Below are 17700 nucleotides of genomic sequence, written 5' to 3' on the forward strand. Positions count from 1 at the left end.
TCCTGATAATTTTGAAGGCAGACTGGACTAGGACTAAACTTCACCCTTGCTGCTCTCTGAATTGATTAAAGGGGCCACTACACCTAATAGCGAAAGCAGAACTGTATGAAAAGAAGTATTCAGGAAGTGGAGAAGATACATCTGTCAAGTTCTTGCGTGATTAGAGCAGCAACTTGTGCTGACGAACAGCTGAGATATTAATTATGAATGACTTCTCTCTCCTTTAAACAAATCAATAGCACTAGCTAGAGTGGGGTTTCTCAACTTCAGCTATTGACATTTTGGGCTGGATGAGTCTTCGTTGTGGGATGCTTAGCAATTCCTTGGCCTCCACCCACTACCCTCTATTCCCCCAAGTTGTGACAACCAAAAGTGTATCCAGACATTGTTAATGTCCCCAGGGAGGCACAAAGCCAGATGAGAACCATGGCTTAACTAATCATTAAATTTTTTTTGCCAAACTGTATATCTTTGAAAATGTCCTTTTTCTTAATGAGAAAAATTAAATACAGAAAATAGTGAATGAAAAGTATTTCCTCCATCTTTCCCTAATTCAGAGAGACTTGCCCTCAACAATGCCAAAACATTCATAATTTTATCCTCCTTCAATATTTTTTCCTGTATTTAAAAACCCTTGATTTGATACCTGTAAATTCTCCCCAATTGGTATCACTATTGAAAACTAAGCAGCTATTTTTAAAAAGTTAACCATGGTTTTTTGTGGGGTTTTGTTGTTTTTGTTTTTTGTTTTTGTTTTTGTTTTTAAGAAACCAATTCTAAAAAACCTCTTTCCTTCCATATTATTTAAAAAAACAGGGGTGCCTGCATAGCTCAGTCAGTTAGGCATCCGACTTCAGCTCAGGTCATGGGTTCCAGCCCTGTGTTGGGCTCTGTGCTGACAGCTCAGAGCCTGAAGCCTGCTTTGGGTACTGTGTATCTCTCTGCCTCTCCCCTGCTTGTGCCCTGTCTCTCTCAAAAAAATAAACATTAAAAATAATAACAATAATAAAAAAAAAAAACAGACAGGGGTGCCTAGGTGGCTCAGTCGGTTAAGCGTCTGACTTCAGCTCAGGTCATGATCTCACAGTTCATGAGTTCAAGCCCCATGTCGGGCCCTGTGCTGACAGCTCAGAGCCTGGAACCTGCTTCGGATTCTGTGTCTCCCTCTCTCTCTGCCCCTCCCCTGCACTCACTCTCTCTCAAAAATAAGTAACCATTAAAAACAGACAAGCCATCAAACTTAACTTCCATAAGCAATGCTGTGAGCACCCACACTGGGGAGGGCAGGAGTCCATGCCCCCTGACAGGAACGTCTAAGCCACCCTGGACAGGCTGTGTTACATGTTTCCAGCAGCTCCTTCAATGAGCTGTGAAATAACCTTGTTGGTAACAATATCTGGACCTCTGTCAAGTGCCATGCTAGCTTCTTGACCCTGTGCCTGGTCCTTTCTTCTGTGCCTGACACAGAGTGAACATTTAGTGACTCTCTGTTACGCCCTTTGCGTTGAGGGACTTTGACTGAAGGGATTCTATCCTTGGAGGCCTCTCCTCTAGCTCTCCTGCTGTGTCTTTTCCTTTCAGAAGAGACAAATGGGCAGCCCTGTCTTACACAAAGCAGGCTCTTTTGATGTCCTGTGTCTTTTGATTTGAGAATGCTAGGGGAGGAATAAAAATGAAGTTTGGAAGGAAATTTGTTTTTCAAGAAAAAATACTCAAAAAGGGCTAGAAGGCCATCTATGTCCTTGGCAGGGAATATTTTTCCAGAGACAATGCTGTTTTCCATCAGGTGTGTGTCTGAGATCCTGTTCATGCAGAATATGTCCACAGTCTGCCACTGTCTGTCTTGTCCTGTGATCCTCCGTGAGTAATTCAACCATGTCAGACCTTTCTTCTCCTTTAAAAAAAAAAATTATTTTTTTTTATTTTTTTTTAACGTTTATTTATTTTTGAGACAGAGAGAGACAGAGCATGAACGGGGGAGGGGCAGAGAGAGAGGGAGACACAGAATCTGAAACAGGCTCCAGGCTCTGAGCTGTCAGCACATAGCCCGACGCGGGGCTCGAACTCACAGACCGTGAGATCATGACCTGAGCCGAAGTCGGACGCTTAACCGACCAAGCCACCCAGGCGCCCCAAAAATTATTTTTTGATGCTTATTTCTGAGAGAGAGAGAGAAAGAGAGAGATTGGGAGACATAGAATCTGAAGCAGGCTCCAGGCTCTGAGCTGTCAGCATAGACCCTGATGCAGGGCTCAAACCTATGAACCACGAGATCATGACCTGAGCCAAAGTCAGACGCTTAACCGAGTGAGCCACTAAGGCACCCCAGACCTTTATTCTCCTTGTGGCTGAGAGGAGTTTGTAACCTCGTGGTTTACAAAGCTGCTTTCTACATATCCACAGAAAGCCCACCAAGTGAGTAAGTAACAACCTGAAGGAAAAGGATGTACTAATGCGCAGCATGATGCCTGTGTGCACACCTCCTACAGCCCTCCCTGGGAAGGAAGCCCACAGGTCTAAACAGAGAGTGGTTCAGACACAACCTAGAGCTTAGAAAATGGGCTTAGCAAGTGGGAAATGGGCCTTTGTGTGTATTCATTTCCTCTCGGAAAAATGCTGTGTATTTATCAAAACCATCCCTCTTGACGGAGAATTAGAGACTAAAAACCAGAAGATGCCTTAGTAGCCTCACCGGTGGTTCGTGTGCTCTTGAACTAAATCCTGCACTGCCTTCAGAAGGAGTACCCTACTCACCACCCCCGATAAAACTGTTATATCTTTAGAAAGTGTTAAAAAGCTCTTAGGAAACAACTTTTAGAGCTAAGCAGCATGTGCCCCTTACTGTGGCTGGAGGAATAAGACCAAATGTGGATCCTGATTCTTAGGAAGAAAAATCTGATAGGAATAGAAGAGCTTTCTAAAATGTATCTTTTTTTAAGTTTATTTATGATCTCTACACCCAACGTGGGGCTCAGACTCAAAACCCTGAGATCAATAGTTACACGCTCCACCTGCTGAGCCAGCCAGGCGCCCCCTAAAGTTTATTTTATGGCACCATTTACACTTCCTCACTAGCATACTTCCCTTGACCTTGACCTAGACTCTCAGAATGTAGGGGTGGAAAAGGGACCCTTGTGAGGAAAGTCAGTCCATATCCTGGGCAAGAGAGAAGAAAGAATAGAAGGCTCAGGAATACATGAGGTGGCGAGAGTGTCCTACTTACTAGCTACCAAGACCTTTGTGTCCTTGGACGTCAGGAACATCCTCAGCTCCAGTGCCAGCAGCTAGAGGTCAGTGGGGTCTGGGCTGCATTTCCTTTGAGGAGGAAACATCAGTTGGTCATCTGAGAGGTAATAAGGAGCCCACCAGTCAGAGGTGAAGAGAACAACCAGTGCACAGGCTTGAGATGAAATACTGGCATAGTTGGGTCTTAAACTAAAAATACGTGATGAAAGGAATGTAAGGCATGATCCTCACGTCTCCAAAATTCTCACAGGCACCAGTTAGGCATTGCCCTGTGCACCCTGTTCCCAGCAACATATCATGGAGGAAGACAGTGACCTGGGAGTGGGAGAGCCTTATACTAGAATTAGGCCCTGGTCGACAGACTTCAGCTTAGGTCATGATCTCATGGTCTGTGGATTCAAGCCCCACGTTAGGATCTGTGCTGATGGCTCATATCCTGGAGCCTGCTTCGGATCCTGTGTCTCCCTCTCTGTTTGCCCCTCCCACCCCCCTTGTGTTCTGTCAAAAATAAACATAAAAAAAAATTTAGAATTATGCCCTGGTGTCTCCAATGAAGACAAAAGGAAGTGAGGAGGGCACATCAGCCTTCAGGAAAGCTGGGGGCCCACTGCCATGGTCCATGATCAGAGGGCCCGGAGATGCCACTCAAACCCCATGTCTTGCCCAGACTCAAACTGTTAGAAGCCTTGTCAGGAAAAGGGAGAGAAAGTCTCTGGAAAACAAATTGCTTACTATAAAAAAAATCAAATGAGACATGTAGCATTATTTTAATGGGGGTGGGGGTGTGTGTGTGTGTGAAGAGCTACCTGTTTGTGTTTGCACAATACAGACTGTTTCCTTTCAAATTTTGATTAGATTAAGCCAGGCCTGAACTCTTGAAGACTTGTCACGTCAGAGTCCTAGTTTTTTCTTTATCACCCGTAGCCGGCATGAATTTTTCTCCCTCATCCATTTAGATTGCCAGCACATTGCTACTTGTTCACCAAGCCCCCCAGTGGCATCTAGAAAGGTTCTGCTGTCAGTCATTTATATGTGGCTTCGTTTGTTTGATTTTATTATGCCACATATGAAATAAATTCAGGCAGATGTGTGGCTTCAACTAGGTATTTTCGCTTTTAAGCTTTTTCTAAACATTATAAAAATATGTTTTTTTTAACGTTTATTTATTTTTTGAGAGAGAGGAGGACAGAGGATCCAAAGCGGGTTCCGCGCTGACAGAGCAGAGCCCCACACGGGGCTCGAACTCATGAAGTTGAGCCAAAGTTGGATGCGCCACTGCCTGAGCCACCCAGGTGCCCCTCATTTTTAAGCTTTTTATCTCTAACTAGGGAGTAGAAGAATTGGCTTCTCCAAGACATTTAAGACATTATCAAGCAAAATATGGGTATTTGGGAGGAGGAGAGAGGCTGCCTAGAATCATCTTAGTCCCAACCAGCGGACCCTAAGGGTAATACCGGCTTTTGTCTTCTTAGCAAGCTCTGGATCCTGAAAGCATGGCCGCTCTTCTTGTTAAGATTCCCTTCTCCCTTAGATGCCATAAGTCTGTCTAATCCTGGTAGTAGCTTCTGGGAGCAAAGGAGGACCTGGCTTCTCTAGAGACCTGGAGCCCCTTCACTGCTGTGTCTAGATGTGCCTTCGCATAGGCCATGCGCTCCAACTTCTCTCCTGCACTCCTCTCTGGTTTCTCCTCCTTCCCTCCCTCCCTTCCCTCCGTGTTAAGTCTTTGAGACTTTCTGTATTTGACATCATGTAGTGTGCTTCTGTCTCTGTTATGTCAGCCTCTTACAGAATTACAACGTTTGTAACCTAAACGTGTAGTAGACTGTATGACCTTTAAAAAAGATATTTACACATAAGCCAATCCGTGGCTTATATGTAGTATTGTGATTAAACAAACAGATGGGGGTTCAAATCTCAGCTCTGAGAGTTACTAGCTAAGTAGCCTTAGGTGAGTCTCTACTTGCCTGTTTCCTCCTCTGTAAAACGGAAAGACCAACCGGATCAGGTGGCTGGAAGAATAAAATGAGACCATGCACCTAATACCCCAAGAACAGCACTTGATGCAGGGAGAGCACCCCGTAGATGTTAGCCACCTACTGTTCCTTGTTGCTGCCGAGCCCCAGGCTTTGTGTGAGCTGCTGGATGTGCACGGTCACCTGCTCGGGTGTGGCTTCCCCTCATGGAGCTCTTGTCCTCACAGAGGGGGCAGAAGTAAAATAAGTACAAACATGAAAATAATTACCAATTATGATATATACTCTAAAGGGAAAATACTATTTTCTATGAGAAAATAACAGTGGTGCTATTCTGGCTTGGGTAGTCTATAAAGGCCCCTCTGCAAGTGTCACTGAGGGACAGCGCCACGGAAGCCAGCCACGTGAGGCGTTCCCAAATCGGGACACCCAGTAAAGGGAACAGCATGGGCAAGACTCTGTGGAGGGATAGAGTTTAGTGTGCATGAAGAAGCCATCCTCCCAGGGACATAGTGAGCAGAAGAGAAAGTAGAGAGAATAGCCAAGGACCAAACACCAGGGCCTCTTGACTCTAGATGAATGTTGATACTTAGTAATAACTGCTGCTTACAGGGGGCTTTATAAAACTCTTTGCATTAACCATTAAGCACACCAAAGAAATCAGGGGAGATCACCATCGAGGAAAAAACGTTTGATTTTGTCCGAAGATTGTCACTGGCGACCTTCAGCAGTGCTATTTTTAGGCAGTAGTAGAAAGGAAAAGCAGATTTTCCCCAGGGTGTTAACATGGAAATAGATAGGGAGTGGGTAGGATGGATGCTCCAGAATGGGAATAACAGACCCAGCGGATTTTTCAGCTGTTGAGATCCATCCCCAAGCCGAGAGCAGAGGTGAATGGATCACCAAGAAACACAGCAGTGGCTGTCTTTGGTGGGCAGTCCACTTTGAGGCTGAGCCTTCTCTTCTCAATTGTCCTCACAGGTATGCCATTCTGACCAAAGCCACCTGGCCCTCGTGGAGAGGGGACGAAAAACAAGGTGTCCTCCACTTGTTGCAGTCCGTCAACATGGACAGTGACCAGTTCCAGCTCGGGAGGAGCAAAGTGTTCATCAAAGCCCCCGAGTCTGTGAGTATGCCGCTGCCCTCCGTCATGCCCTCAGTGCCCCCCATCCCTTCCCGCAGCGCTTCTGCTGCCCCTTCTCACACGTGCTGCCTTCATTTTCTCACTCTTTGGTTTATGCCTTCGGTGTCCTCTCCCCTGCTCCCAATGTAAGTGTAGGTCATTCCCCATACCCTTGCTCTGCAGAGCCTTCAGAGAGCTCAGCATGTATAAAAAGATGTCGTCATCTTGTTCCTTTTCTTACTGTCTCTCTCCCATGCTAGATGGCCATCTCCTCAAGGTCAGGGACTCTTGCCCCTTTGGTATGTTTGTGTACTCAGAGCCTTGTACAGAAAGTGGCTCACAGCAGGTGCCCACCAGTTACTTCTAGTATCCAGTAGAGTCTCAGCGAAAAGGGACTTCTTTGTCCGACTAAGGAGGCTTGGGTAAACTTAACATCCTCCACCTGGGTGACACCAAACAGGTCATTTACACACACAGATTTCCTCCTTGAAGGTGGAACAGAGCTCTGGGGTGGGCAGTCTTAGGACTAGATCTTGAAGACCGTGAGGGAGCTTGGAAAGAACTTTGAGGAGCTGAATAGGGAAGAGGAGAAATCTCTGGGTTAATAGAACACAAATTTTTACCAATAAGGAGCTCAAAAATAAGTTCTACAATTAGCAAACTTACTAGATCTCCACAGATTAATTAATAATTCCTGATGGGGAGGTGGTCACTGTGAGCCTCATGAATGTCTATAGGAAGTTCCCAGTTCCTATGTTGGATTCCTTATAGCAGAACCCCTCAGTTCTTCTGCCCAGGTAGCTCTGGGACTATGGAATGAAGACATTACTTTTTAAGATGGAGAAGCTGCTGGAACTAACCAGGGTTGGATATCATCATTTCCTGAGATTCCTTTGCCAATCACAAGACTCCATGTCAAGAGTCTCTGGTGAACTTGACAAAATTAGTCATCAGATCCAGGGGAAATACCATGCGAACCGGCAGTGTTGGTGACCGCGGAAACACTTGACTTTAGACAAACCCCGGTTTTGCAGTGAGTTCCGTCCTCTAGAATGGGCCCCACAGCTGCTGTTCTGCCTCAGAGGATCAGACGGAGACTCAGAAATGGTTAATGGCTGGGACTGAATGGCTTTAAGAGCTATAAAAATTATTAAATAAATCAGTGGCACACATCAATAGAACCCGTTTATGAAAAGTTTGTGGTAGCATTTTCCACTTTTGAGTTATTTGTAGTTTCACAGCAATGTCATTTCCAAATATAAAATGAAAATGTTGTGTCATACACCATTAAGCAACCCACAGAGCAGTTCCTGTTCTTTCTAAAATGGGATGGAGTGATTTATCAGTACAATGCAGAACTCCTCTGTTGCTTTGTACCCGCTTTTACTTTTTTGTCTTGCTAAATTTCCACATATAATAAGGACAGCTTCAACATTTTTTGTACCTTTTTTTTTTCTGATTTAGTTGAGCTGTGGAGTTTTACTTGCAAAATCAAGGTTTATTTTGGGTTTTCTTTTCTTTGTCTTCCTCCTGAATGCTTTATTGCCGTCACTCGATTCTCCTTTTCCCCATCTTTTTACACACAGGCACACACCGCACACGCACCTTCACTACTCTCTCCCCTCCCCCATCACTCAGCCATCCACGTCTAGTCCTGACGTTGTGAATACTTCTACAAAAGCTGGTTTTTAAGAATCTGCCTTGTGATTTTGCCTTGACACTTAGCGTAGATGTGCTGAATGTACGAAATAACCCATTTGCCTAAAGAACCCCCATCAGACACCAAAGGGTTTGGTTTCCATTTGTTTGGTACATGTGTACATGATTTGGGGGTTTGCGGTGGGGGGAGCTCTCTCTCTCTCTCTCTCTCTCTCTCTCTCTCTTCCTTTTTTTCTTGAAGCTCCCTGATTTCTAACCTCCATGGCTTTTGGAAAAAACCTAAAACCCAGCTAATGTTTGATATCATCTATAGGAGGTTGGGAATTGGTTGCCTCCTCCTTTCTGAGTCACAAGTGCATTCTCTGTGACACTCCCAAAATAGTTCTGGGAACGAAAGAAAACAAGGCTTACTCAGAAACCCAACACACCAAGATAAGAAAGACCAACGAATATTCTTCAAAGAGGCAACCACAGGGCTCAGATTTTAAACATTCTGTCCAAATGTTAAACCACGTATTCCTCTTGTTTTCAGAAATATGCTCCCCGTCCCTGTTGTACGTGGCAGTGACAGCTGAGGAATGAAGCGGCCCCTTCCCTTCTGAGTTTGAGATGTTGTTTTTGCACAGCTAGGGCTGTGAGAAGCAGTTTAGTGACAGGAAGGGACGGATGTGGCTCCTGAGGATAGATCCAGATAAACAGAGGCACCAAATCGAGCCTGGCTGCCTTCAAATTCTCCTATTTACTTCTGGAACATTTTCGCAGTGACTTTTCATCAGCTTTACTTGTTTTCATTGGTACATTTTCTTTTGTTTCCTAGAGAGTCATGAAAACCACTGCCAAGGTGAGCGAGAAAGTTCCCCACCATTTCATGAGTTGACCGCATGCAGATTTACAGAGACAGACTTATATGCCAAAGTGAGGAAGAGCCTGGCAAGGCCTGAAAGACCTTGGGTCACTTTCCATTCCCACCCAGTCTTAGTTCCAATTTTCTCCTGTGTGCAATGGAGATGATGGACCTGTGTGGCCTGTGTGGTTGCTGCTGAGTTGAATGAAATAATGTATTCTAGAATGTCGATCTAGAATGATACCTGACCCATAGTGGGCTCTCGGTACATTACAGCTATTTGCTATTATCTTCGTTATTCCAGAGCTTCCTTGAGTAGGGTGCAGCAGTCAGGGTTGTTAAAGGGGCCTGAGTCTCAAGACCTGGGTCCTTACACAGAACAGTCCCAGTTCCTCTAGGTGAAGTCATGTCCCGACTATACATCTTATGTCCAGCTCCAGTTGCACTGGTTATAACCCTCTGGCCCAATGACTCCTTGGAGAATCTGTGCAGCCAAAAGTCTACACTTTCGTGGACCTGAAAATCAGGCAGCCCTCTTCCACAGCAGCACAAGGTCTGCTCCTGCAAGAGCTGGAAACTCTGTGAAGAGGCTGCGTGCAGCACTAAACGGTGGCTTCCTCCAGTTCATTTCATCTAGCATCTAGCATCCCCTTTGGATCAAGGCAGAAAACTAGGGGATGAACGTGGAACCACCCATTTGATTCGCAGAGATTATGATTATGGGCAAGGCAGAGCATACATTATCAAGGCCCGACTAACAACCAGATACAGCTGTTTTCTGTTATGTGTTCGGTTAAATGAAGAAAACAGAGAGAGATAAAGATGTTATAGTGATTACAGGGCCATCTGGGTTAAGCCTCCACCTCTTGATTTCGGCTCAGGTCATGGTTTGTGGGTTCCAGCCCTGAATCAGATTCTGGGCTAACAGCATGGAGCCTGCTTGGGATTCATTCTTTCTCTCCCTCCCCCTCTCCCTTTCTCCCTTTCTCCCTTTCTCCCTTTCTCCCTTTCTCCCTTTCTCCCTTTCTCCCTTTCTCTCTCTCTCTCTCTCTCTCTCTCTCCCTCTCTCCCTCTCTCCCTCTCTCCCTCTCTCTCTCTCTCCCCCCCTCTCTCTCTCCCCCTCTCTCTCTCTTTCTCTCCCTCCCCCTCTCTGCCCCTCCACCCCCTCAAAATAAATAAACTCAAAAAAATATTTAAAGACATTATTGTAATTATAAACAATATGCCCTAGTAATCATTTTTTCACTTTTGTTCATGAGTCAGAGAAACTGCTCCCCATGTTATGTCCTTGACTAAACTGGGTGTCCCCCCCCAAAAAAGTGATGCTGAGGTCTTATGAATTAGCTCACATTTCCCTCTGTACATTCACAGCTATTTCTTCTAGAAGAAATGAGAGAGAGAAAGTATGATGGATATGCTCGAGTGATACAGAAATCATGGAGGAAATTTGTGGCCCGGAAGAAATACGTCCAAATGAGAGAAGAAGGTATTCTAGTCATTTTGTTTCATGCATTTAACAAAGCTCCAGAATAATTTTGAGCTCAAAGTTACAAGTTCGCTTTCCTTTGCCTATAATGTCACATGTTAAAATCTTGCATTCATTTTGAGTTTCTCTGTGTATTTCCACACGATATTCCTCCTCCTTCTGGGGCCCTGGCCCTTCCCTCTTCTCTGGCCTTTGGGGAACTGCAGCCTCAGACCTCCTGTTGAACAAGAAGGAGAGAAGGAGAAACAGTATTAACAGGAACTTCATCGGGGATTACATCGGGATGGACGAACACCCGGAACTCCAGCAGTTTGTGGGCAAGAGGGAGAAGATCGACTTTGCAGACACAGTGACCAAGTATGACAGAAGGTTCAAGGTACACACTGACCGCTGCCCATTGTGGGGAAAGTGGCCGTTTTGACATGTCCGCCCACCTTCTTAAAGCACCTCTCCTTACAGGGTGTAAAGCGAGACTTGCTTCTTACTCCAAAGTGCTTATACTTAATCGGACGAGAGAAAGTGAAACAGGGCCCGGACAAAGGCCTGGTGAAGGAAGTGCTGAAGCGGAGAATTGAGATGGAGAGAATCTTGTCCGTGTCCCTCAGGTGAGCGGCGAGGGTGTGAGGCGAGGCTGCCTGGTCCTCCTCATCTTTGCCTCTCCGCCGTTCCAAACAGCCGGGAGAAAGGCCTGGCCGGGCGCCCCCGTTGTCAAAATCCTGGTGAAGAGAACTGAGTTTCCTCTTCTTCCCTGAGAAGACCCGACCTTCATTGGTCTCAGGAATGAGATTCCAAGAAGTGGCCTTCTGGTCAGCTCCACTAGTCAAGGGGAACCCAGATCCTTTCTTCCCACAAAATGTAAGACCTGGTATCCAGGTATCCCACAAAATGTAAAACCTGGTATCCAAAACAGAGTATAAATGCTTTTACTGAAGTGGGGCCAAGGGACCAGAGTCCCATCCTGAAGCCCACCTCACCCGCCTCGAAGACCTGACCCATTTCACCAGCAAAGGCCCAGGCAGCCTGGAGTCATTGCTCAATGCCCCCTTCAACTCCCAAGTTCACAGGCAGAGGCCCCAGCTTTCTTTTGGCAGAGGGGCTTGTACGTGTAAGGAGACTTGTTTTAAATCCTGCCCTGGTCAGAATTCCCCAAGTTCCCTCTGATGAGAGGAAATCCTCCCAGTCACAGAAAGCTAAGAAAAGAGGGAGAAAGGCCCCTTTGAGCTCAGTGGCTTCCCCCTTGAGTGGCATCCCTGGGCCCTTCTGAGGAGACCGCTGCTTCTGTGGGGGCAAGGCTACGGGCTGCCATTGCATTGACAGTCATGATGTCCTGGTGGTCTATGAACATGTCTTCCTGGAATCGGGATACCTCTAAATTCCTACTCCACACGGAGGACAAAACGGCTGCTCTCAGGAAAAAGCCGGGGTTTTGTGTGCTCAGGCATCCTATCTACCAGGCTGGAATCCTGGCTCCAGTGTGATAATCCAAAACAGATTTCAAGTTGTGTCCATTCTTGCCTGTGTCACGGTGGTTTCTGATTCTCTCTGTTCCCAGTTTTCCTGATAAAGGGCCAGGTGGTGCTGTGAGGTCAAGGGTTTAAAACATCGCAGCTCAGGATGTGGGGGAAACTTGTAAGCAGAGGAGTCCATCAGCAGCCTTTCTGGCAAACCCCACCTCAGGTGGGTCTCAGTGCCGTGGATTTCAAGCAAGAGTTCCAGGCACTGTCCGGTTTCCAGAAGATCTTCCTGAGCATTCATCTCACCAGCTGGGCCACAGCCTGAGCTGGGCAGCCTGCCGGCCACACTTCCTGGCGAGCTGGGTGCTGAGGCTGCCCTTGTTGTTCCAAGGAACCCAACAGGAAGCTTCTTTTTTTCCTTGCATGGGGAAAAGCCACCCCTGGGCTAAGCAGGGTTCGCCTAAACCTGCTGTTTTCTCTTGACAGGGGCAGTGGCTAAATGCCAGGGAATCATAGCTCCGGGCACATGTGCTCGTTACTCTGAGAGTGATTATTATTCTTCCTGTTGTTATTGCCAGACCTGTGTCTTCAGCCTTCAGACCACTCAGGCGGTGCTTGATCATAAATAATCATATGTCTCCATTTATATAAGGCACTTTGACACCATCCTTTTTGTCTAGGCCTTGAGGTTTATCAAGGTGTGGGATATCCCCCCTCAAATGTTTTCCTTCTGTCTTGTCTTGTCTCACAGCCTCTGGGGCTGCAGTGTCTCATGCTAAAACCAACTTCTGCTGCTGCTTCCTCATGGTCTGGACATGTGCTCCCTTATGGCCTTTCCTTGTCAGAGGATGTAATGAAATGAGGTGCTTAGCCCAAAAGTTGTTCTGGCTCCGGGGAGAGAAAAGAGTCTGAGTCATTGTAACTTGTGATCTGTGCATGTTGCAGTCACTGAGCCTCACCCTCACCGAGATTCATACTGTTCCCTCATTTCCTTCAACTACCGGGTTAGGCCAGTAATCTGAGTGAGGAATGCCACCACATGGGTGATGGTATGTGCAGAATCAAAACCAGGGTAGAAATGGATTGTGGTACCAGACCACCAGACGTGTGTGTGTGTGTGTGTGTGTGTGTGTTCTCAAAATATTTCAACACTGGTATAGAGAAGGATTTTAACAGACGTCTTGCACTTCAGGGAAAAAGTTGTATTGTGTGTATGTGTGCTGAACACTGTGAGGCTTAGTGCTTGACTCTGGCTGCAGTGACTGCCCCATGGTTTCTTCTAGTTAAGACCATCACCGTGCCCATAAACTTGGTCTTCTGGACCACCTCTAACTCTTATAACCACCGGGAAAGCAAAATGGGCTCGTAGCTCCCAAGCAAACCAACCAACCATGTGAAAACAACCATGCAACAGTTTGGGAAATGAGAGCATGACCAAATATTTGATATGAAGGATTTAGTGTTCATCTCCTTAGGTGTGATCTCGGTATTGTGTTATTTTGGTCTAAAGAGGCTTTGTCTGGGACTCCTGGCGGGCTCAGTTGGTAGAGCATGGGACTCTTGATCTCCGGGTCATGAGTTCAAGCCCCATGTTGGATGTAGAGGCTACTTAAAAATAAAATCTTAAAAGAAAATTTTAGGGGTGCCTGGGTGGCTCAGTCAGTTAAGCATCTGACTTTGGCTCAAGTCATGATCTTAGGGTTCATGGGTTCAAGCCCCTCATCGTGCTCTGTGCTGACAGCTCAGAGCCTGAAGCCTTCTTTGGATTCTGTGTCTCCCTCTCTCTCTGACCCTCCCCTGCTCACCATCTGTCTCTCTCTCTCTCTCAAAAATTAAAAAACATTAAAAAAAATTTTTAAAGACTAGGAAAGAAAATTTAAGCTAAAGAAAAACATATAGGCCAGTCCCAATAGCTCAGGTGTAAGAGCCTGTGTTCTTTGCTTTCCCATTGTAGGTAATGAGATTGGTACCATCAAATCTCATAATTGGGGCTCTGTCTGATAAGGTTTTTATTTTTTTTAAATTTATTTGTTGTTTAATTTATATTGAAGTTAGTTAGCATATGGTGCAACAGTGATTCAGGAGTAGATTCCTTAATGCCCCTTGCCCATTTAGACTATCCCCCCTCCCACAACCCACCCAGCAACCCTCTGTTTGTTCTCTGTATTTAAGTCTTTTATGTTTTGTCCCCCTCCCTGTTTTTATATTATTTTTGCTTCCCTTCCTTTAGGTTTATCTGTTTTGTATCTTAAAGTCCTCATATGAGTGAAGTTGTATGATTATCTTTTCTCTGACTAATTTCGCTTAGCATAATACACTCTAGTTCCATCCATGTAGTTGCAAATGGCAAGATTTCATTATTTGTCATTGTCAAGTAATACTCGATCGTATATACATACCACATCTTCCTTAGCCATTCCTCTGTCGATGGACATTTGGACTCTTTCCATACTTTGTTGTCAGTAGTGCTGCTGTAAACATTGGGGTGCATGTGCCCCTTTGAAACAACATACCTATATCCCTTGTATAAATACCTCCTAGTGCAATTGCTGGGTTGTAGGGTAGTTCTATTTTTAATTTTTCGAGGAACCTTCATACTGTTTTCCACAGTGGCTACACCAGTTTGCATTCCCATCAGCAGTGCAAAAGAGATCCTCTTTCTCCGCATCCTCACCAACATCTGTTGTTGCCTGAGTTGTTACTGTTAGCCATCCTGACAGGTGTGAGGTGGTATCTCATTGTGGTTTTGATTTGTATTTCCCTGATGGTGAGTGATGTTGAGCATTTTTTCATGTGTCTGTTCACCATCTGGATGTCTTCTTGGAGAAATATCTGTTCGTGTCTTTTGTCCATTTTGTCACTGGATTATTTGTTTTTTGGGTGTTGAGTTTTATAAGTTCTCTATAGATTTTGGATACTAACCCTTTATCTGATATGTTGTTTGCAAATATCTTCTCCCACTCTGTCGGTTGCCTTTTAGTTTTGCTGATTGTTTCCTTCGCTGTGCAGAAGCTTTTTATTTTGATGAGGTCCCATAGTTCATTTTTGCTTTTGTTTCCCTTGCCTCCAGAAATGTGTTGAGTAAGAAGTTGCTGCAGCCAAGATCAAAGAGGTTTTTGCTTGCTTTCTCCTCGAGGATTTTGATGGCTTCCTGTCTTACGTTTAGGTTTTTCATCCATTTTGAGTTTATTGTCGTGTATGGTAAGAAAGTGGTGCAGGTTCATTTTTCTGCATGTCGCTGTCCAGTTTTCCAGCACCACTTGCTGAAGAGACTGTCTTTATTCCATTGGATATTCTTTCCTGCTTTGTCAAAGATTGGTTGGCCATACGCTTGTGAGTCCATTTCTGGGATCTCTATTCTGTTCCATTGATCTGAGTGTCTGTTCTTGTGCCAGTACCGTACTGTCTCGATGATTACAGCTTTGTAGTATAGCTTGAAGTCTGGGATTATGATGCCTCCTGCTTTTGTTTTCTTTTTCAAGATTGCTTTGGCTATTCGAGGTCTTTTCTGGTTCCATACAAATTTTAGGATTGTTTGTTCTAGCTCTGTGAAGAATGCTGGTGTTATTTTGATAGGTACTGCATTGACTATGTAGATTGCTTTGGGTAGTATTAACATTTTAACAATATTTGTTCTTCCTATCCAGGAGCATGGAATATTTGTCCATTTTTTGTCTGTGTGTCTTCTTCAATTTCTCTCATAAGTTTTCTGTAGTTTTCAGTGTATAGGTTTTTCACCTCTTTGGTTACATTTATTCCTAGGTATTTTATGGTTTTTGGTGCAATTGTAAATGGGATCGATTCCTTGATTTCTCTTTCTGTTGCTTCATTATTGGTGCATAGGAATACAGCCGATCCTGTGCATTGGTTTTATATCCTGCCACTTTGCTGAATTCATGGATCAGTTCTAGCAGTTTTTTTGGTGGAATCTTTTGGGTTTTCCATATAGAGTATCATGTCATCTGCAAAGAGTGAAAGTTTGACCTCCTCCTGGCCAATCTGGATGCCTTTTATTCCTTTGTGTTGTTTGACTGCAGAGGCTAAGACTTCCAATACTATGTTGAATAACAGTGGTGAGAGTGGACATCCCTTTCTTGTTCCTGACCTTAGGGGGAAAAGCTCTCAGGTTTTCCCCATTGAGGATGATATTAGCAGTGGGTCTTTCGTATATGGTTTTTATGATCTTGAGGTATGATCCTTCTATCCCTAATTTCTTAATGGTTTTTATTAAGAAAGGATGCTCTATTTTGTCAAATGCTTTCTCTGCATCTATTGAGAGGATCATGTGGTTCTTGTCCTTTGTTTTATTGATGTGATGCATCACATTGATTGTTTTGTGGATATTGAACCAGCCCTGGATCCCAGCTATAAATCCCACTTGGTTGTGGTGAATAATTCTTTGTGGAAGAAGAATTATTCGTGGATCTGGTTGGCTAGTATCTTGTGGAAGATTTTTGTATCCATGTTCATCAGGGAAATTGATCTATAGTTCTCCTTTTTAGTGTAGTCTTTGTCTGGTTTTGGAATCAAGGTAATGCTGGATTCAAAGAAAGAGTTTTTAAGTTTGCCTTCCATTTCTATTTTTTGGAACAGCTTCAAGAGAATAGGTGTGAACTCTTCTTTAAATGTTTGGTAGAATTCCCCTGGAAAGCCATCCAGCCCTAGACTCTTGTTTTTTTGGGAGAGTTTTGATTTCTTTACTGGTTATGGGTCTGTTCAGATTTTATATTTCTTCCTGTTTCGCTTTTGGTAGTTTATATTTTTCTAGGAATGTGTCCATTTCTTCCAGATTGCCCATTTTATTGGCACATAATTGCTCATAATATTCTCTTATTGTTTGTATTTCGGCAGTGTTGGTTGTGATCTCTCCTCTTTCATTCTTGATTTTATTTATTTGGGTCCTTTCTTTTTTGTTTTTGATCAAACTGGCTAGGGGTTTATCAATTTTGTTAATTCTTTGAAAGAACCAGCTGGTTTCATTGATCTGTTCTGCTGTTTTATTTGTCTGTTTGTTTTTGTTTTTGTGTTTTTGTGTTTTTGTTTCGATCACATTGATTTCTGCTCTAATCGTTGTTATCCTGTCTTCTGCTGGTTTGGGGTTTTATTTGATGTTCTTTTTCCAGCTCTTTGAGGTGTGAGGTTAGGTTGTGTATCTGAGGCCTTTCTTCCTTCTTTAGGAAGGCATTGCTATATACTTTTATGACTGCCTCTGCTGCATGCCAGAAGTTTTGGGCTGTGGTGTTATCATTTTCATTGCCCTCATGTACTTTTTAATTTTCTCTTTAATTTCTTGGTTGGCCCATTCTTTTTTTTTTTTTTTTTTTTTTTTTTTAATATGGGACACTTCATGAATTTGTGTGTCATCCTTGTGCAGGGGCCATGCTAATCTTCTCTGTATCATTGCAATTTTAGTATATGTGCTGCTGAAGTGAGTACCCCATGCATTCTTTAGTAGGATGTTCTTTAGTCCCCAAGTATTTGTTATCTTTCCAAATTTTCTCTTGTGGTTGATTGCGAGTTTCATAGCGTTGTGGCCTGAAAATATGCACAGTATGATCTCAGTCTTTTTGTACTTGCTGAGGGCTGATATGTGTCCCACTATGTGATCTGTTCTGGAGAATGTTCCATGGGCACTGAAGAAGAATGTGTATTCTGCTTTAGGATAAAATGTTCTGAATATATCTGTTAAGTCCATCCTGTCCAATGTGTCACTCAAAGCCATTGCTTCCATGTTGATTTTCTGTTTAGATGATCTGCCTGTTGTTGTAAGTGGGATGTTGAAGTTCCCTACTATTATGGTATTATTATCAATGAATTTCTTTTTGTTTGTGATTAATTGATTTATATATTTGGGTTCCTCAACATTTGGAGCATAAATGTTTACAATCGTTAGGTCTTCTTCATGGATAGACCCC

The 17700-nt window shown here is 44.2% G+C and overlaps 1 protein-coding gene and 1 non-coding gene across 3 annotated transcripts in view; one reads left to right on the forward strand and one right to left on the reverse strand.

The window, feature by feature from the left end:
* Nucleotides 1-17700, forward strand: part of MYO1E (myosin IE) — a 213756-nt gene that overhangs the window by 159998 nt on the left and 36058 nt on the right. For both annotated transcript variants that reach the window (XM_030318066.2, XM_032593630.1), the window contains 4 exons: nt 6201-6345; nt 10217-10331; nt 10538-10707; nt 10791-10936. In XM_030318066.2, the coding sequence (XP_030173926.1) occupies nt 6201-6345; nt 10217-10331; nt 10538-10707; nt 10791-10936 (576 nt within the window). The remainder of the gene's footprint in view (nt 1-6200; nt 6346-10216; nt 10332-10537; nt 10708-10790; nt 10937-17700) is intronic.
* LOC115517324 lies at nt 17115-17221 on the reverse strand. Its single transcript, XR_003969788.1, has one exon. It is a non-coding gene; the product is annotated as a U6 spliceosomal RNA (small nuclear RNA).

This window comes from Lynx canadensis, chromosome B3 (genome assembly GCF_007474595.2).
Source record: "Lynx canadensis isolate LIC74 chromosome B3, mLynCan4.pri.v2, whole genome shotgun sequence".
NCBI lineage: Eukaryota > Metazoa > Chordata > Mammalia > Carnivora > Felidae > Lynx > Lynx canadensis.